The sequence below is a fragment of the Oncorhynchus clarkii genome, chromosome 4 (assembly GCF_045791955.1).
Source record: "Oncorhynchus clarkii lewisi isolate Uvic-CL-2024 chromosome 4, UVic_Ocla_1.0, whole genome shotgun sequence".
NCBI classification, from domain to species: Eukaryota; Metazoa; Chordata; class Actinopteri; order Salmoniformes; family Salmonidae; genus Oncorhynchus; species Oncorhynchus clarkii.
This window is the reverse complement of record NC_092150.1, coordinates 88,343,399-88,358,204: the sequence shown is the minus strand read 5'-3', so window position 1 is coordinate 88,358,204 and position 14,806 is coordinate 88,343,399. Positions and strand designations below refer to the sequence as shown.

The following is a 14,806-nucleotide window of genomic DNA, read 5'->3' as shown; positions in this document are numbered from 1 at the left end:
AGCCTAAGGCATTGGGGGGGGGGTTAGCTCTTCTAAATGTTCATACATACTATTGGGCTGCAAATTTCAGAGCCCTTTTATACTGGTTGCAGACTGAACCTACTGACCCAAAACCACTCTGGGTCCAAATGGAGTCTGAATCATGATGAATCACCTGCTGCTCTTTCTTCTGTGTTGTGCTTGTCTCTCCCAGTGTCCCTAGGTAAAAGGTGTGTCAACCCAATCGTAAAGCAGTCTCTTAAAATTTGGAATCAGTTCCGTTTTATTTCCTCCATCTTTAAATGATTTGGCTTTTGGCAAGTGGCACTCACTAGGCCTCTCCTCATTAGCCCAATTATTCTTTGATGATACACTTTTGCTCAACTACATGAAAAGTTCAACCTCCCCAAAATTCCACTTTTTCCGCTATCTCCAGACTATGAACTTTGTCAGAGCTAACACACCTGCATTTCCCCATAGGCCTTCGAATACAGCATCTTTGAGAGCATCTTTGAGTTAAACAAGCTTCCGATGGGTGCAATTTCAGATGTATATATATCATTAATCACGTACAGAACTCTTCTTTGTTTCCTTTAAAGACTCGCTGGGAAAAGGATTTGTGGGAGGAACTTGCAGCGGGGAATCTGTGCTGCACAGGGTGCATTCGTCCTCTTTTAGCACTATCCACTGGTCTGGGGCCAAACTCGAAAGAATATTCTCTGATTTTGATCCTGCCTGTGTCTGATGTAAAACAGAACCCGCCACACTGTATCATATGTTTTGGGGCTGGCACAAACTGTCAGGTTTCTGGGAATGAATATCTAAATGTTTCTCTGATATTTATGACACTGTTATAGATCTGTCTCCTCTGACAGACCCTTTGGAGTACTGCCCATAGGTACCCCCCTGTCAAGAATTCAGTCGGACACTGTAGCTTATACAACTCTTTTAGCTAGACGGCTAGATGGCAGCTCCCCCATCTTATAAATATTAAGTGAGAGATGTGTTGTGCTCTCTGAAACTAGAAAATATTTTATTCAATATGCGTTGGAACCTCAAACTGTTTTATGAGGCTTAGGCTCGATTCCGGTCTTACTTTAAACAGTCCATCCTCTGATGGCATTCCTAGTAAAACTAAAAATAAGTCTGTATTTGACTCCACTGTGATATAAGGGTTGGATGAGCATTTCTTTTGTGTTTTTTTGTTTTGGAGGGGGGGCATTAAGGTTGATGATGTGCTTATTGATTGTGACCTGCAGATGCCTTTTTCTTCTATCAGAGATTAAAATGTGAGCTTGTTTTGCCCAGGTTTTATTTTGTTTACATAAAAAAAATAAAAAAAAATATTGTAAACTTTATTTTTATTCCAGTGGATGGTCGGTCTGTGGCCATGACTGTCTGTGAGGGTGAGAGGTTGTCACGTTCTGACCTTTATTTCCTTTGTTTTGTCATTATTTAGTATGGTCAGGGCGTGAGTTGGGGTGGGCAGTCTATGTTTGTTTTTCTATGTTTTGGGGCATTTCTATGTTTCGGCCTAGTATGGTTCTCAATCAGAGGCAGGTGTCATTAGTTGTCTCTGATTGAGAATCATACTTAGGTAGCCTGGGTTTCACTGTGTGTTTGTGGGTGTTTGTTTCCATGTCTGTGTTTTTTCACCACACGGTACTGTTTTGGGTTTCGTTCGTTCGTTCGTTCCACGTTTATTGTTTTTGTATTCAGTTGTTCATGTTGAGTGTTTCTTATTAAAAGAACCATGGACACTTACCACGCCGCATATTGGTCCTCCGATCCTTCTCGCCTCTCCTCTTCGGAAGAAGAAGAAGAAATTCCTTACAGAGGTTGCATTTTTTCCACCCCCATCCCTTGTCTGTTTACAGGAACAATGGTGAGGTGTCCGCTCTGTCCCTGTACTACAGATTGCCCTTTAACCTTTGTAGCTGTCACGCCCTGACCTTAGTTATCTTTGTTTTCTTTATTATTTGGTTAGATCAGAGTGTGACGAGGGTGGTTTGTTTAGTTTTTGAATTGTTGAATTGGGGTTTTTGTATGTCTAGGGTTTACCTAGTCTAGGTGTTTTATATGTCTATGGTTGGCAGCTGTTTATCGTTGTCTCTGATTGGGAACCATATTTAGGTAGCCATATTCCTTGGTTATTTTGTGGGTTGTTATTCTATGTTTAGTTGCCTGTTCTGCACTAGTCACATTGCTTCGCGGTTTGTGTTGTTTTGTTCATTGTTCTCTCTTTAATTAAAGAGAGATGTTCGCTTACCACGCTGCGCCTTGCTCTCCTCTTTATGACCACCGAGACAGTAGCCTTCTGCCCGGTGTGTTTAACTTGTCTAAAGTACGGTATCTTTATAGCTATTATTTTTTTTATTCTAATTGAGTATATTATTTATATTGTTTTGTGTTGTCTTATGTGTGTAAAACTGAATAAACAGAGTTTTCAACAAAAAAATGTCTGTAGACACTCCAGCCAGCTGTTCTGCACATGCTCTGAGGATGTGGCTTGGGATGCTGTCTGGACCAGTAGCCTTGTGTAAGGGGTTAGCAAGGGGTTAACAAGCTTGAATGTCTTACACTGGACAAGGAGATCGGGAGCACACAGTCCTCGTGAGTGGCGGGACCCACGTGAGTGGCTCTGTGTTGTTTTCCTCAGTGCGGGCGACTAAGGTGTTGATCTTGTCTGGGAGTGAGGCGTCGGTGTCCGCGACATGGCTTTCTTTTTATAATCCATGATTTTCTGGAGTCCCTGCCATTGAATTGCATCTTGTAGTGTCATTTTGCCTCTTTGATTGCCTTACAGAGGTCATAGCTGGCCTGTTTGTCCATGTTCCCAGTCACCTTGCCGTGGTTAAATGCTTGTTGTTGCACATATGCTGCCATCTATCCAGTGTTTGGTTTGGATAAGTTCTAATCGTCACAGTAGAAACAACATCCTCTATGCACTTCCTGATGAACCCAGTCACCATGGGAACAACATCCTCTATGCACTTCCTGATGAACCCAGTCACCATGGGAACAACATCCTCTATGCACGTCCTGATGAACCCAGTCACCGAGTCAGTGTATACGTCGATACTATACCTAGAGGTGACCCGGATCATTTTCCAGTCCGCTTGATCAAAGCGATCCTGAAGCATGGATTCCGATTGGTCAGACAAACGTTGAACAGTCCTTACCACGGGTGCTTCCTGTTTAAGTTTGGAGGAGCAGGATGGAGGCATGATCTGATTTGCCTAAGTGGGGGTTGGGGATGGCCTTGTAGCCATCCCGGAAGGGAGAGTAGCAATGGTCAAGCGTGTTCTATCCGCGTGTAGCACAGGAGATGTGTTGGTAGAATTTTGGGAGCATTCTCCTCAGATTTACTTTATTAAAGTCTCCAGCTACAATAAATGCGGCCTCAGGATATGCAGTTTGCACAAAGTGCAGTGTCGTTTCTTGAGAGCCGTGTCGGTTTGGGGGGGATATACACCGCAGTGACAATAACCAAAGAAAATTATCTGGGGAGGTAATGCGGTCAATATTTGATGCTGAGGATTTCCAGATCGGGAGACCAAAAGGACTTGAGTTTCTGTACGTTAGCACGATCACACCATGAGTTGTTAACCATGAGACATACCCCCCCCAATGTTCTGGTAAAATGTCTGGTGATTGACAACTGATGTAATGGCCAAAACTTTTTTTGGGGGGGGGGGGGGGGGACTGTAGGAAATAATACTAGAAAGGTTCAGGGCAAATAATGTAAGGTATGACACTAATAAAAGCAAAAATACTGCAAAGTCGGCAAAAGAGCTAAAAACAGGGAGACCATGTCTGTCAGCACCATCGTGTCATATTATCTACCTTCCTTTATAGAATCATTGTGAGAGACTGGTGAGAGGAAGAGAGAGGGAGACTAAAGAGTGGGTTTGATTAGACAAACTGAAGTGAGACACTAAAGAGAGAGAGAGATACAGACAGACATAGACAGAAACAGAAAGACTGACTAGAGAGAAAGAGAGAGAAAGAACAAGAAGACAGTTAAACATTACCTTCTCCTGCAGCCGTTCCAACATGGCCGCCAGCAGAGCCTCTCTGTTCTCCTTGTTGGCCTCCATCTTCTGCTCCAGCTTCTCCTTGGAGTTCTTGATGAAGTTGTTGTTCTCCTCAAAGGCCTTCTGGATCACCTCTCTCTCGTGCTCTCTCTTCTCTGCCAGGTGCTTCAGCAGCTCAGCCTCCTGGCACTAAAGGGCGGTGTGAGAGTATCAGGAGCAGGATACAGACATGTGTGTTTGTGCCATAGAGATAGTTAGAGGACATTATATCTGTCCCATTATAGCATCTTTGAGAGCATGGGTAGCGCCGTTGAGGCCATCTCCATTTTGAAGTCAATTTTAATCTAGTACTTCTATGAGTTGGTAAACTGAAAGGGTGCATACTGCCACCTAGTGTGTTGTTTGAAAAGGTAGAAAGTCAAAGTTGGCGATTTACTGCCACCTGGAGTAATGGAATATTTGTTCACAAGTTTAATTCACTGGCTGATCTCTCCTGTTGACCTGGATGGAATTATGTGATCCTTCCTTAACCGATCCTTCCTTAAGCGATAAGTCCCACCCATTTGACTACTTAAAAATTGTGAAAGTCCTCAATGGTGATTTCCATGCTAAAACAGGCCTTTGGGTACTAGGCCTTTATCTATCTCTATGGTTTGTGTGTGTGTGTGTACATGAATATTTCCTCAATTCATGTCTCCTCACCTTCCTCCTCTCCTCTGCAGCCTCTAGTTTATTCTGGATCTCCTCCATGGAGAGTTCCCTGCGTTGGGGCATGGTAACGTTGAGCTCTGGGACGCCATCGAACGACGGGGGCTTCAGGATGACCTCGAAGGCCTGGCCCGACGCACGTTTGTTCAACTCTATCACCTCTACGTCCTTTATCACACACCAGCCCAGATCCACCGCATCTGGGGATGGTACAGGAGAGACTAGAGGTAAGCACTTTAAAAACACAATCCTTTAGATAACTAGTTATATATGTGTATATATATATTCACCCCAGTCACATATATTTTATATAAACACAACAACCAAAATATAAACACAACATGCAAACATTTAAAAGATTTTATAGACGTACAGTTCATATAAGATAATCAGTCAATTGAAATAAATGAATTAGGCCCTAATCTTTCACATGACAAGGAATACAGATATGCATCTGTTGGTCACTGATACCTTTAAAAAAGGTAGGGGGCGTGGATCAGAAAACCAGTCAGTATCTGGTGTGACCATTTGACTCATGTAGCGCGACACATCTCCTTCGCATAGAGTTGATCAGGCTGTTGATTGTGGCATGTGGAACGTTGTCCTACTCCTCTTCAATAGCTGTGCAAAGTTGCTGGATATTGGCGGGAACTGGAACACGCTCTCGTACACGTAGATCCAGAGCATCCCAAACATGCTCAATGGGTGATATGTCTGGGGAGTATGCAGGTCATGGAAGAACTGGGACATTTTCAGCTTCAAGGAAATGTGTACAGATCATTTCGACATGGGGCTGTGCATTATCATCCTGAAACATGAGGTGATGGGGGCGGGTGACTGGCACGACAATGGGCCTCAGGATCTCGTCACGGTATCTCTGTGCATTCAAATTTCCATCGATAAAATGCAATTGTGTTTGTTGTCCATAGCTTACCCATACCATAACCCGATCGCCACCATGGGACACTCTGATGTAAACGTTGTGAACAGCAAAGTGCTCGCCCACACGACGCCATACACGTGGTCTGCGGTTGTGAGGCCGGTTGGACGTACTGCCAAATTCTCTAAAACGATGTTGGAGGAGGCTTATGGTAGATAAATTAACATTCACTTTTCTGGTAAAAGCTCTGGTGGACATTCCTGCAGTCAGCATGCCAATTGTAAGCCCCCTCTAAACTTGAGACAACTGTGGCATTGTGCTGTGTGACAAAACTGCACATTTTAGAGTGGCTTTTGTTGTCCCCGGCACAAGGTGCACCTGTGTAATGTGTGTGCTATTGAATCAGCTTCTTGATATGACAAACCTGTCAGGTGGATGGATTATCTTGGCAAAGGAGAAATGCTCACTAACAGATATGTAAACACATTTTTGCAAACAGTTTAAGAAAAATATGTTTTTAATGTGTATGAAACATTTCTGGGACCTTTTATTTCAGCTTATGAAACATGGGACCAACACTTTATATGTTGGACCCATTTATTTAGTGTATATAAATTAAATATCAGTGGACAGTTTATTAGGTACATACATGAAAATGGATCGCTCCTACAGACAGAGTCACATGGCCGTGGCTTGATATATAAAGCAGGAAAACAGGCATCGAGGCATTCAGTTACTGTTCGACTGAACGTTAGAATGGACCAAACGAGTGACCTACGTGACTGAGCGTGGGTATGATCGTTGGTGACAGGCGCGCTGGTTCCAGTATCTCAGAAACGGCCTCCTGGGCTTTTCACTCATGTCTAGGGTTTACTGAGAATTGTGCGACAAACAAAAAAACATCCTGTTATTGGCAGTCCCGTGGGTGAAAATAGCTTGTTGATGAGAGAGGTCTAAGGTGAATAGAAAAATCATGAAAGCTAATAGGCAGGCCTCAAAATAACGGCAAAGTAAAACAGTGGTGTGCAGAACGGAATCTCGGAACACACAACTCGTCGGTCAGGGATGGGCTTTTGCAGCAGACGACCACACCGGGTTCCACTCCTATCAGCTAAAAACAAGAAGAAGCGGCTCCAGTGGGCAACGCCATCACCAACACTGGACAACTGAGGAATGGGGAAAAGCATTGCCTGGTCCGACGAATCTTGGTTCTTGTTGCGTCATGCTGATGGCACAGTCAGGATTTGGCGTAAGCAGCATCAGTCCATGGACCCATCCTGCCTGGTGTCAACGGTACGGGCTGGTGTTGTAATGGTGTGGGGAATGTTTTCCTGGCACAAGTTAGAACCTTGATAGCAGTTGAGCAATGTTTGAACGCCACACTTTGGAGAATCCACGGCGCAAGATAGGTGTACAGAGAGTCTAAACGTCTTACCTTCTGCTTTGTATATGGGCTTACAGTCGATGGTCTGAGGGTTGATGCAGGAGCAGAACAGAGACACCAGGGGGAGCTCTTTCAACTTCTCTTTGTACGCTGCAGGGCACACGCACGCACGCACGCACACACACGCACGCATGCAAACACACACACACACACAGACAAATAGTAGTTTGTCATCATGATCATCATCATCATCATCATCGTTATCATCTCTTGAGACAGTTCACATTTAAATGTTAAACTCAATGGCAAATTGAATAGTTGGACAGATATTTGGTTCTGGGTGACAAGAACCCATCGTCACTAATTTCTATCATTATCAAAAGATCAGTCAGGATATAGATTTATATATTTAAATTCATGTACTTTAATAAAAAACAACAGTGATTTTTTTTGCCTCGTGTGACCCAGCTCTGTTTCGCTACACAGCGAGATAGATTAAACGTTAGGTCAGTAGAGGACAAGACCAAAATCCACATCTAGCCAATCTCTGCCGTTGGTATTCAGCTTAGCCTAGGTCAACTGTAAGGTACAGTTTAACTCTGACAGTGTAAACCTAGCCACACATTCCAAGCCAACACAAGAATAAGCCAGACTAATGTTAACCCAACCTCCCTATAATATACCGTGCATTCGGAAAGTATTCAGACCTCTTGACTTTTTCCACATTTTTGTTAAGTTACAGCCTTATTCTAAAATTGATTAAATAAAATAAAACATCCTCATCAATCTACACACAATACCCCATAATGACATCACAATACCCCATAATGACATCACAATACCCCATAATGACATCACAATACCCCATTTTTTTTGCACATTTATAAAAATAACCCACGGAAATATAACATTTACTTAAGTATTCAGACCCTTTAATCAGTACTTTTGTTGATGCTCCTTTGGCAGTGATTACAGCCTCGAGTTTTCTTTGGTATGACGCTACATGCTTGGCACACCTGTACTTGGGCAGTTTCTCCCATTCTTCTCTGCAGATCCTCTCAAGCTCTGTCGGGTTGCAATGGAGAAATGGAAAACGTTTGGAACCAGCAAGGCTGAACAGCTATTTTCAGGTTTCTCCAGAGATGTTTGATTGGGTTCAAGTCCGGGCTCTGGCTGGGCCACTGAAAGACATTCAGAGACTTGCCCCCGAAGCCACTTGGCTAAGTGCTTAGGGTTGTTGTCCTGTTGGAAGGTGAACCTTCACCCCAGTCACCTCAGTCTGAGGTCCTGAGCAGTCTGTGCTTTTCTCCGTTCATCTTTCCCTCGATCGTGACTAGTCTTCCAGTCCCTGCCGCTGAAAAACATCCCTACAGCATGATGCTGCCACCACCATGCTTCACCGTAGTAATGGTGACAGGTTTCCTCCAGACGTGACGCTTGGCATTCAGGCCAAAGAGTTCAATCTTGGTTTCATCAGACCAGAGAATCTTGTTTCTCATGGTCTGAGAGTCCTTTAGGTGCCCTTTGGCAAACTCCAAGGGGGCTGTCATGGGCCTTTTACTGAGGTGTGGCTTCCGTCTGGCCACTCTACCATTAAGGCCTTATTGGTGGAGTGCTGCAGAGATGGTTGTCCTTCTGGAAGGTTCTTCCATCTGCACAGAGGAACTCTGGAGCTCTGTCAGAGTGACCATCAGGTTCTAGGTCACCTCCCTGACCAAGGCCCTTTTTCCCCGATTGCTCAGTTTTGGTCTGACGGCCAGATCTAGAAAGAGCCTTGCTAGTTCCAAACTTTTTCCATTTAAGAATGATGGATGCCACTGTGTTCTTGGGGACCTTCAATGCTGCAGAAATGTTTTGGTACCCTTCCCCAGATCTGTGCTTTGACACAATCCTGTCTCAGAGCTCTACAGACAATTCCTTCGACCTCGTGGCTTAGTTTTTGCTGTGACATGCACTGTCAACTGTGGGACCTTTTATAGACAGGTGTGTGCCTTTCCAAATCATGTCCAATCAATTGAATTTACTACAGGTGGACTCCAATCAAGTTTTAGAAACATCTCGAGGATGATCAATGGTAACAGGATGTATCTGAGCTCAATTTCGAGTCTCATAGCAAACTGTCTGAATACTTATAAGGTATTTCAGTATTTTATTTGGAATAAATTTGCAAAAATGTCTAAAATCCTGTTTTCGCTTTGTCCTTATGAAGTATTGTGTGTAGATTGATGAGAAGTGTTTTCTTCAATCCATTTTTGTAACGTTACAAAATGTGGGAAAAGTGAAGGGGTCTGAACACTTTCTGAATGCTCTGTATATACCCTGGAATTATGTGGCTGAGCCATGAGGAGAAACTGAAATGTGTTTTTGTCCGTTGTATATTTCTGTTTACAGAATTTTTAGATAAAGCCTGGATTAAAATAAAAAGAGATCCTGGGAGGAGAGAGAGATAAGATCATCTGTCTACTGCTCCTATGAGGAGAGAGAGAGATAAGATCATCTGATCTTCTGCTCCTGGGAGGAGAGAGAGAGATAAGACCAGCCATCTACTGCTCCTAGGAGGAGAGAGAAAGATAAGATCATCTGTCTACTGCTCCTAGGAGGAGAGAGATAAGATCATCTGATCTTCTGCTCCTAGGAGGAGAGAGATAAGACCAGCCGTCTACTGCTCCTAGGAGGAGAGAGATAAGATCATCCGTCTACTGCTCCTAGGAGGAGAGAGAGAGATAAGATCATCTGTCTACTGCTCCTAGGAGGAGAGAGAGAGAGAGATAAGACCAGCCGTCTACTGCTCCTAGGAGGGGAGAGATAAGACCAGCCGTCTACTGCTCCTCGGAGGAGCGAGATAAGATCATCTGTCTACTGCTCCTAGGAGGAGAGAGAGAGAAGACCAGCCGTCTACTGCTCCTAGGAGGAGAGAGAGAGAAGACCAGTCATCTACTGCTCCTAGGAGGAGAGAGAGAAGACCAGTCGTCTACTGCTCCTATGTGGAGAGAGATAAGACCAGTCGTCTACTGCTCCTATGTGGAGAGAGAGTGATAAGCATTATCCCCACCCCTTTTAGTTTACAGTTTTAAATCAACACCTCCCAAACATGGCTTAACACAGTAGCTACTGGATAAGCAGGATCATCGTTCAACACCTTTCCAACAAGTCAGTTAATCAAATTTCTGCCCTGCTAGAGGTGCCCCGGTCAACTCTAAGTGCCGTAATTGTGAAGTGGAAACATCTATGAGCAACAACTGCTCAAACTGCCTCTGAAATCAACGTCAGCACAAGAACTGTTGGTCAGGAGCTTCATGTACTGGGTTTCCATGGCCGAGCAGCCGCACACAAGCCTAAGATCACCAGACACTTCACCATCTGGCAGTCCGACGGACCAATCTGGGTTTGGCGAATGCCAGGAGAATGCTACCTGCCCGAATGCATAGTGCCAACTGTAAAGTTTGGTGGAGGAGGAAAAATGATCTGGGGCTGTTTTTCATGGTTCTAGGTAGGCCCATTAGTTCCAGTGAAGGGAAATCTTAATGCTACAGCATACAATGACATTCTAGACAGTTCTGTGCTTCCAACTTTGTGGCAAAAGTTTGGGGAAGGCCCTTTCATGTTTCAGCATGACAATGCCCCCGTGCACAAAGCTTGGTCCATACAGAAATAGTTTGTTGTAATTGGTGTGGAAGAACTTGACTGGCCTGCACAGAGCCCTGACCTCAACCCCATCGAACACCTTTGGGATGAACTGGAACGCCGTCTGCGAACCAGGCCTAATCGCCCAACATCAGGGCCGGCCTCACTAATGCTATTGTGGCTGAATGGAAGCAATGTTCCAACATCTAGTGGAAAGCCTTCCCAGAATAGTGGAGGCTGTTATAGCAGCAAAGGGGGGACCAACTCCATATTAATGCCCATGATTTTGAAATGACGAGCAGGTGTCCACATAATTTTGGTCATGGTAGGTATAAGGTATTGTGTATCTCTGTATTGTGTGTCTCTGTATATACTGTCTGAAATTATAATAGATACTTAGTAAACAATAAATATACAGTATATTTCAAGTTATATCTTACCTGCTAGGGTCATGTTTCCACTGTGTCTGTGTTCCTCACCAGAGATTAGCTCAGATCCTCACAATGCTGCTCCTGTAGATAAAAAGGGCTTCAATGAGGATTTACTTTCTAAGAATGAATATTAAAATATTCTGGGGTTTAACCATACTATGTTCAAGAGTTTGAAGTTGTAGTTACAAAAAATGGCTTCAAATAGAAAAATAAATTCAAGGAATAAAAACAGAGATTAAAAGTTAGAGAAACTCAAACTGTATAGAGTTGTTTGGAAAGTGGGGTTTGGATCATCATCATGAATGTTTATAATCAGGTTGTTTATGATGGTAATCATCATGAATGTGTTTATAATCAGGGTGTTTATGGTGGTAATCATCATGAATGTGTTTATAATCAGGGTGTTTATGGTGGTAATCATCATGAATGTGTTTATAATCAGGGTGTTTATGGTGGTAATCATCATGAATGTGTTTATAATCAGGGTGTTTATGGTGGTAATCATCATGAATGTGTTAATAATCAGGGTGTTTATGGTGGTAATCATCATGAATGTGTTTATAATCAGGGTGGTGAAATGTGTATACAGATTGAGGGGGGGCTGTCACCCCTGCATAGTGATAAATCAAAATTGTGAGACATGCAGAGGGAACGGCAGGTGTCTGACTCCACCCCCGGATCTTCAGATGGAATCCTCAACACTGAATTGATATTCCACAACAAAAGCCTCACACATATTTTTTTCAAGGGGCCTAAAAATGGCTATAGATTGAAAATATAATGAATACCTTTTTCCTCATTTGGATCAATGCCGGGTTCAAAGATATAGCCAAATAAACACAATCAAACCCTGTCATACTGCTACAGCTGAAGTAGGGCCTCCATCCTGAACAGTATCATCCCTAGTACAGTGATAGAAAACACTGTACTACATACAACGTGTCTCCTTTAGGTTCATAGATGTTCTGTCTCTGCCTGTCAACAAACAGGATTTTTTTTCTGGATCAAAATGAGGCTTAGGTGGTGGGCGTGGCTGGGGGCGTGGCAGTGGGCGTGGCTGGGGCATAGTAGTGGGCGTGGTTAATCGCACAATTGCAATTCTATGCACTTTGAGAGAACATTTTACAGTTTTGAAGCAAATTTTCTGCAATTCTACACATTTTGTCACAGCTTATGCCATATTCTAATGTTATCTGACTAACTCAAACACTATAACAAAATCAAGGGGGGCCATATACCATGACAAAAATATTCCTGATTTCTGGAATTTTAGATTCTCCCTGACTGTCTATTTTTGTTGTTGTTGGTAATTGTTAAGTTCTCAAAGATGACCTAATTTTTAAAAATATATAGGTCCATGACCTTTTCTATGTCAATCAAATGTTTTTATAAAGCCTTTTTTTGCATCAGCAGATGATGTCACAAAGTGCTTTACAGAAACCCAGCCTAAAACCCCCAAACAGCAAACAATGCAGATGATGTCACAAAGTGCTTTACAGAAACCCAGCCTAAAACCCCCAAACAGCAAACAATGCAGATGATGTCACAAAGTGCTTTACAGAAACCCAGCCTAAAACCCCCAAACAGCAAACAATGCAGATGATGTCACAAAGTGCTTTACAGAAACCCAGCCTAAAACCCCAAAGAGCAAACAATGCAGATGATGTCACAAAGTGCTTTACAGAAACCCAGCCTAAAACCCCCAAACAGCAAACAATGCAGATGATGTCACAAAGTGCTTTACAGAAACCCAGCCTAAAACCCCCAAACAGCAAACAATGCAGATGATGTCACAAAGTGCTTTACAGAAACCCAGCCTAAAACCCCCAAACAGCAAACAATGCAGATGATGTCACAAAGTGCTGTACAGAAACCCAGCCTAAAACCCCCAAACAGCAAACAATGCAGATGATGTCACAAAGTGCTTTACAGAAACCCAGCCTAAAACCTCCAAACAGCAAACAATGCAGATGTAGAAGCACGGTGGCAAAAACTCCATAGAAAGGCAGGAACCTAGGAAGGAACCTAGAGAGGAACCAGGATCTGAGGGGTGGCCAGTCCTCTTCTGTCTGTGCCAGGGGGAGATTATAAGAATACATGGCCATTTAAGGCCAGATTGTTCTTCGAGATGTTCAAACATCCATAGATGACCAACAGGGTCAAATAATAATCACAGTGGTTGTAGAGGGTGAAACAGATGAAAACTCAGGAGTAAATGTCAGTTGGCTTTTCATAGCTGAGCATTCAGAGGTTGAGACAGCAGGTGCGGTAGAGCAGGTCGAAAACAGCCGACACTTACTTATATCTGGTTGTAGTTGTTTATGTTTACACTAAAATGGGTTTACCATCCCGAAAATGATTTGTATGTATTTTTATTTTTTTTACTTAGGCAGTCTGCCCAATACCTTTCTATACAGAAAAAAACTACAATGTGACATACCTCTCTCTCTTTTAACCTTTATTTATCTAGACAAATTCTTATTTTCAATGACGGCCTAGGAACAGTAGTTTAACTGCCTTGTTCAGGGGCAGAACGACAGATTTTTACCTTGTCAGCTCAGGGATTCGATCTTGCAACCTTTCCAACGCTCTAACCACTAGGCTACCCTGCCTGCCTATCTCTCTCTCCTTTCATTATCCTATTACCCGATGTCCTCCAAATACACCCAGAGTGAAGCCAGTGCACCAAAGATGATATCTATTCACAGATGATATCCATTCACAGATGACATCCATTCACAGATGATATCCAAATGAAATTAATCTACATGTAATTTGTGAGCGATATTGTTCAGCTGCAAGTGCTGTTTTTCGAACACATGGTTATGAAGATGTTGGCAAATATCTGTTCTCCCACCCAGACGTGTCCATAACACATATACCGATAGGTACACTACTTACATACACATCTTAGACTCGATAACAAACAAAAAATACACATACCCTGCAAGTTTACACACACACACACACACACACACACAGACACAGACACACACACACACAGACACAGACACACACACACACACACACACACACACACACAGACACACAGACACACAGACAGACAGAGAGCTGCAATGGAGACAGACAGACAGACAGACAGACAGACAGACAGACAGACAGACAGACAGACAGACAGACAGACAGACAGACAGAGAGCTGCAATGGAGACAGACAGGGGGACACAGCGTGGAGTCGAGGGTAAACGGAGTACTGTAGACGCCATGATCCAGCTACAACATCGACACTAATAACAGCCAATATCACCTCCTTCATCTCGTTCTAGGTTGTGTTTAGCAGAGATGCATTCTGACCCCCTCACCCCCCTCCAGAGCAGTGTGCTGAGACGATGTCTGCACTACATCTACAAAACATTGCATTGTAACATCCCATAACTAGTTTAATAACATAATAATATCAACCTCCCCTCTCTATATCTAGCGTTGTTTAGCCTTACCCTCCTCCAGATCAGTGTTGAGATGATGATGGTGGTGCCTGTGTGGTCCCAAATTTCAGGCTGTCTGTCTCTTTCTCTGTCTGTCTGGCCCCTTGGATACAGGCTAGCAGCAGCATCAGCCACAGCCCCTCTCCTTCCCCATGACATCACCACCGAGCCCTACTATTGGGTAAGAGGAATGGCAGCATCCAGCCCTAGCAGCCTATCAGGTGAGAGAGCAGGGAAGGGAAGGGCTGTTAACCCTTTGGGTTGTATACTGCAGGGGGCATCATCCAGAATTATACAGTAGGGAGGTGTGTGTGTGTG

General features: G+C 43.5%; 1 protein-coding gene across 1 annotated transcript in view; it reads right to left on the bottom strand.

The window, feature by feature from the left end:
• LOC139407413 (stathmin-like 4) overlaps positions 1-14,571 on the bottom strand; it is a 33,733-nt gene extending 19,162 nt beyond the window's left edge. The window contains exons 1-5 of the mRNA XM_071151175.1: positions 14,501-14,571; positions 11,053-11,124; positions 7,040-7,138; positions 4,719-4,924; positions 4,014-4,205 (exon numbers count right to left, since the gene is read on the bottom strand). Of these exons, the coding sequence (XP_071007276.1) occupies positions 4,014-4,205; positions 4,719-4,924; positions 7,040-7,138; positions 11,053-11,065 (510 nt within the window). The 5' untranslated portion in view covers positions 11,066-11,124; positions 14,501-14,571. The remainder of the gene's footprint in view (positions 1-4,013; positions 4,206-4,718; positions 4,925-7,039; positions 7,139-11,052; positions 11,125-14,500) is intronic.
• Between the last annotated feature and the right edge of the window lie 235 nt (positions 14,572-14,806).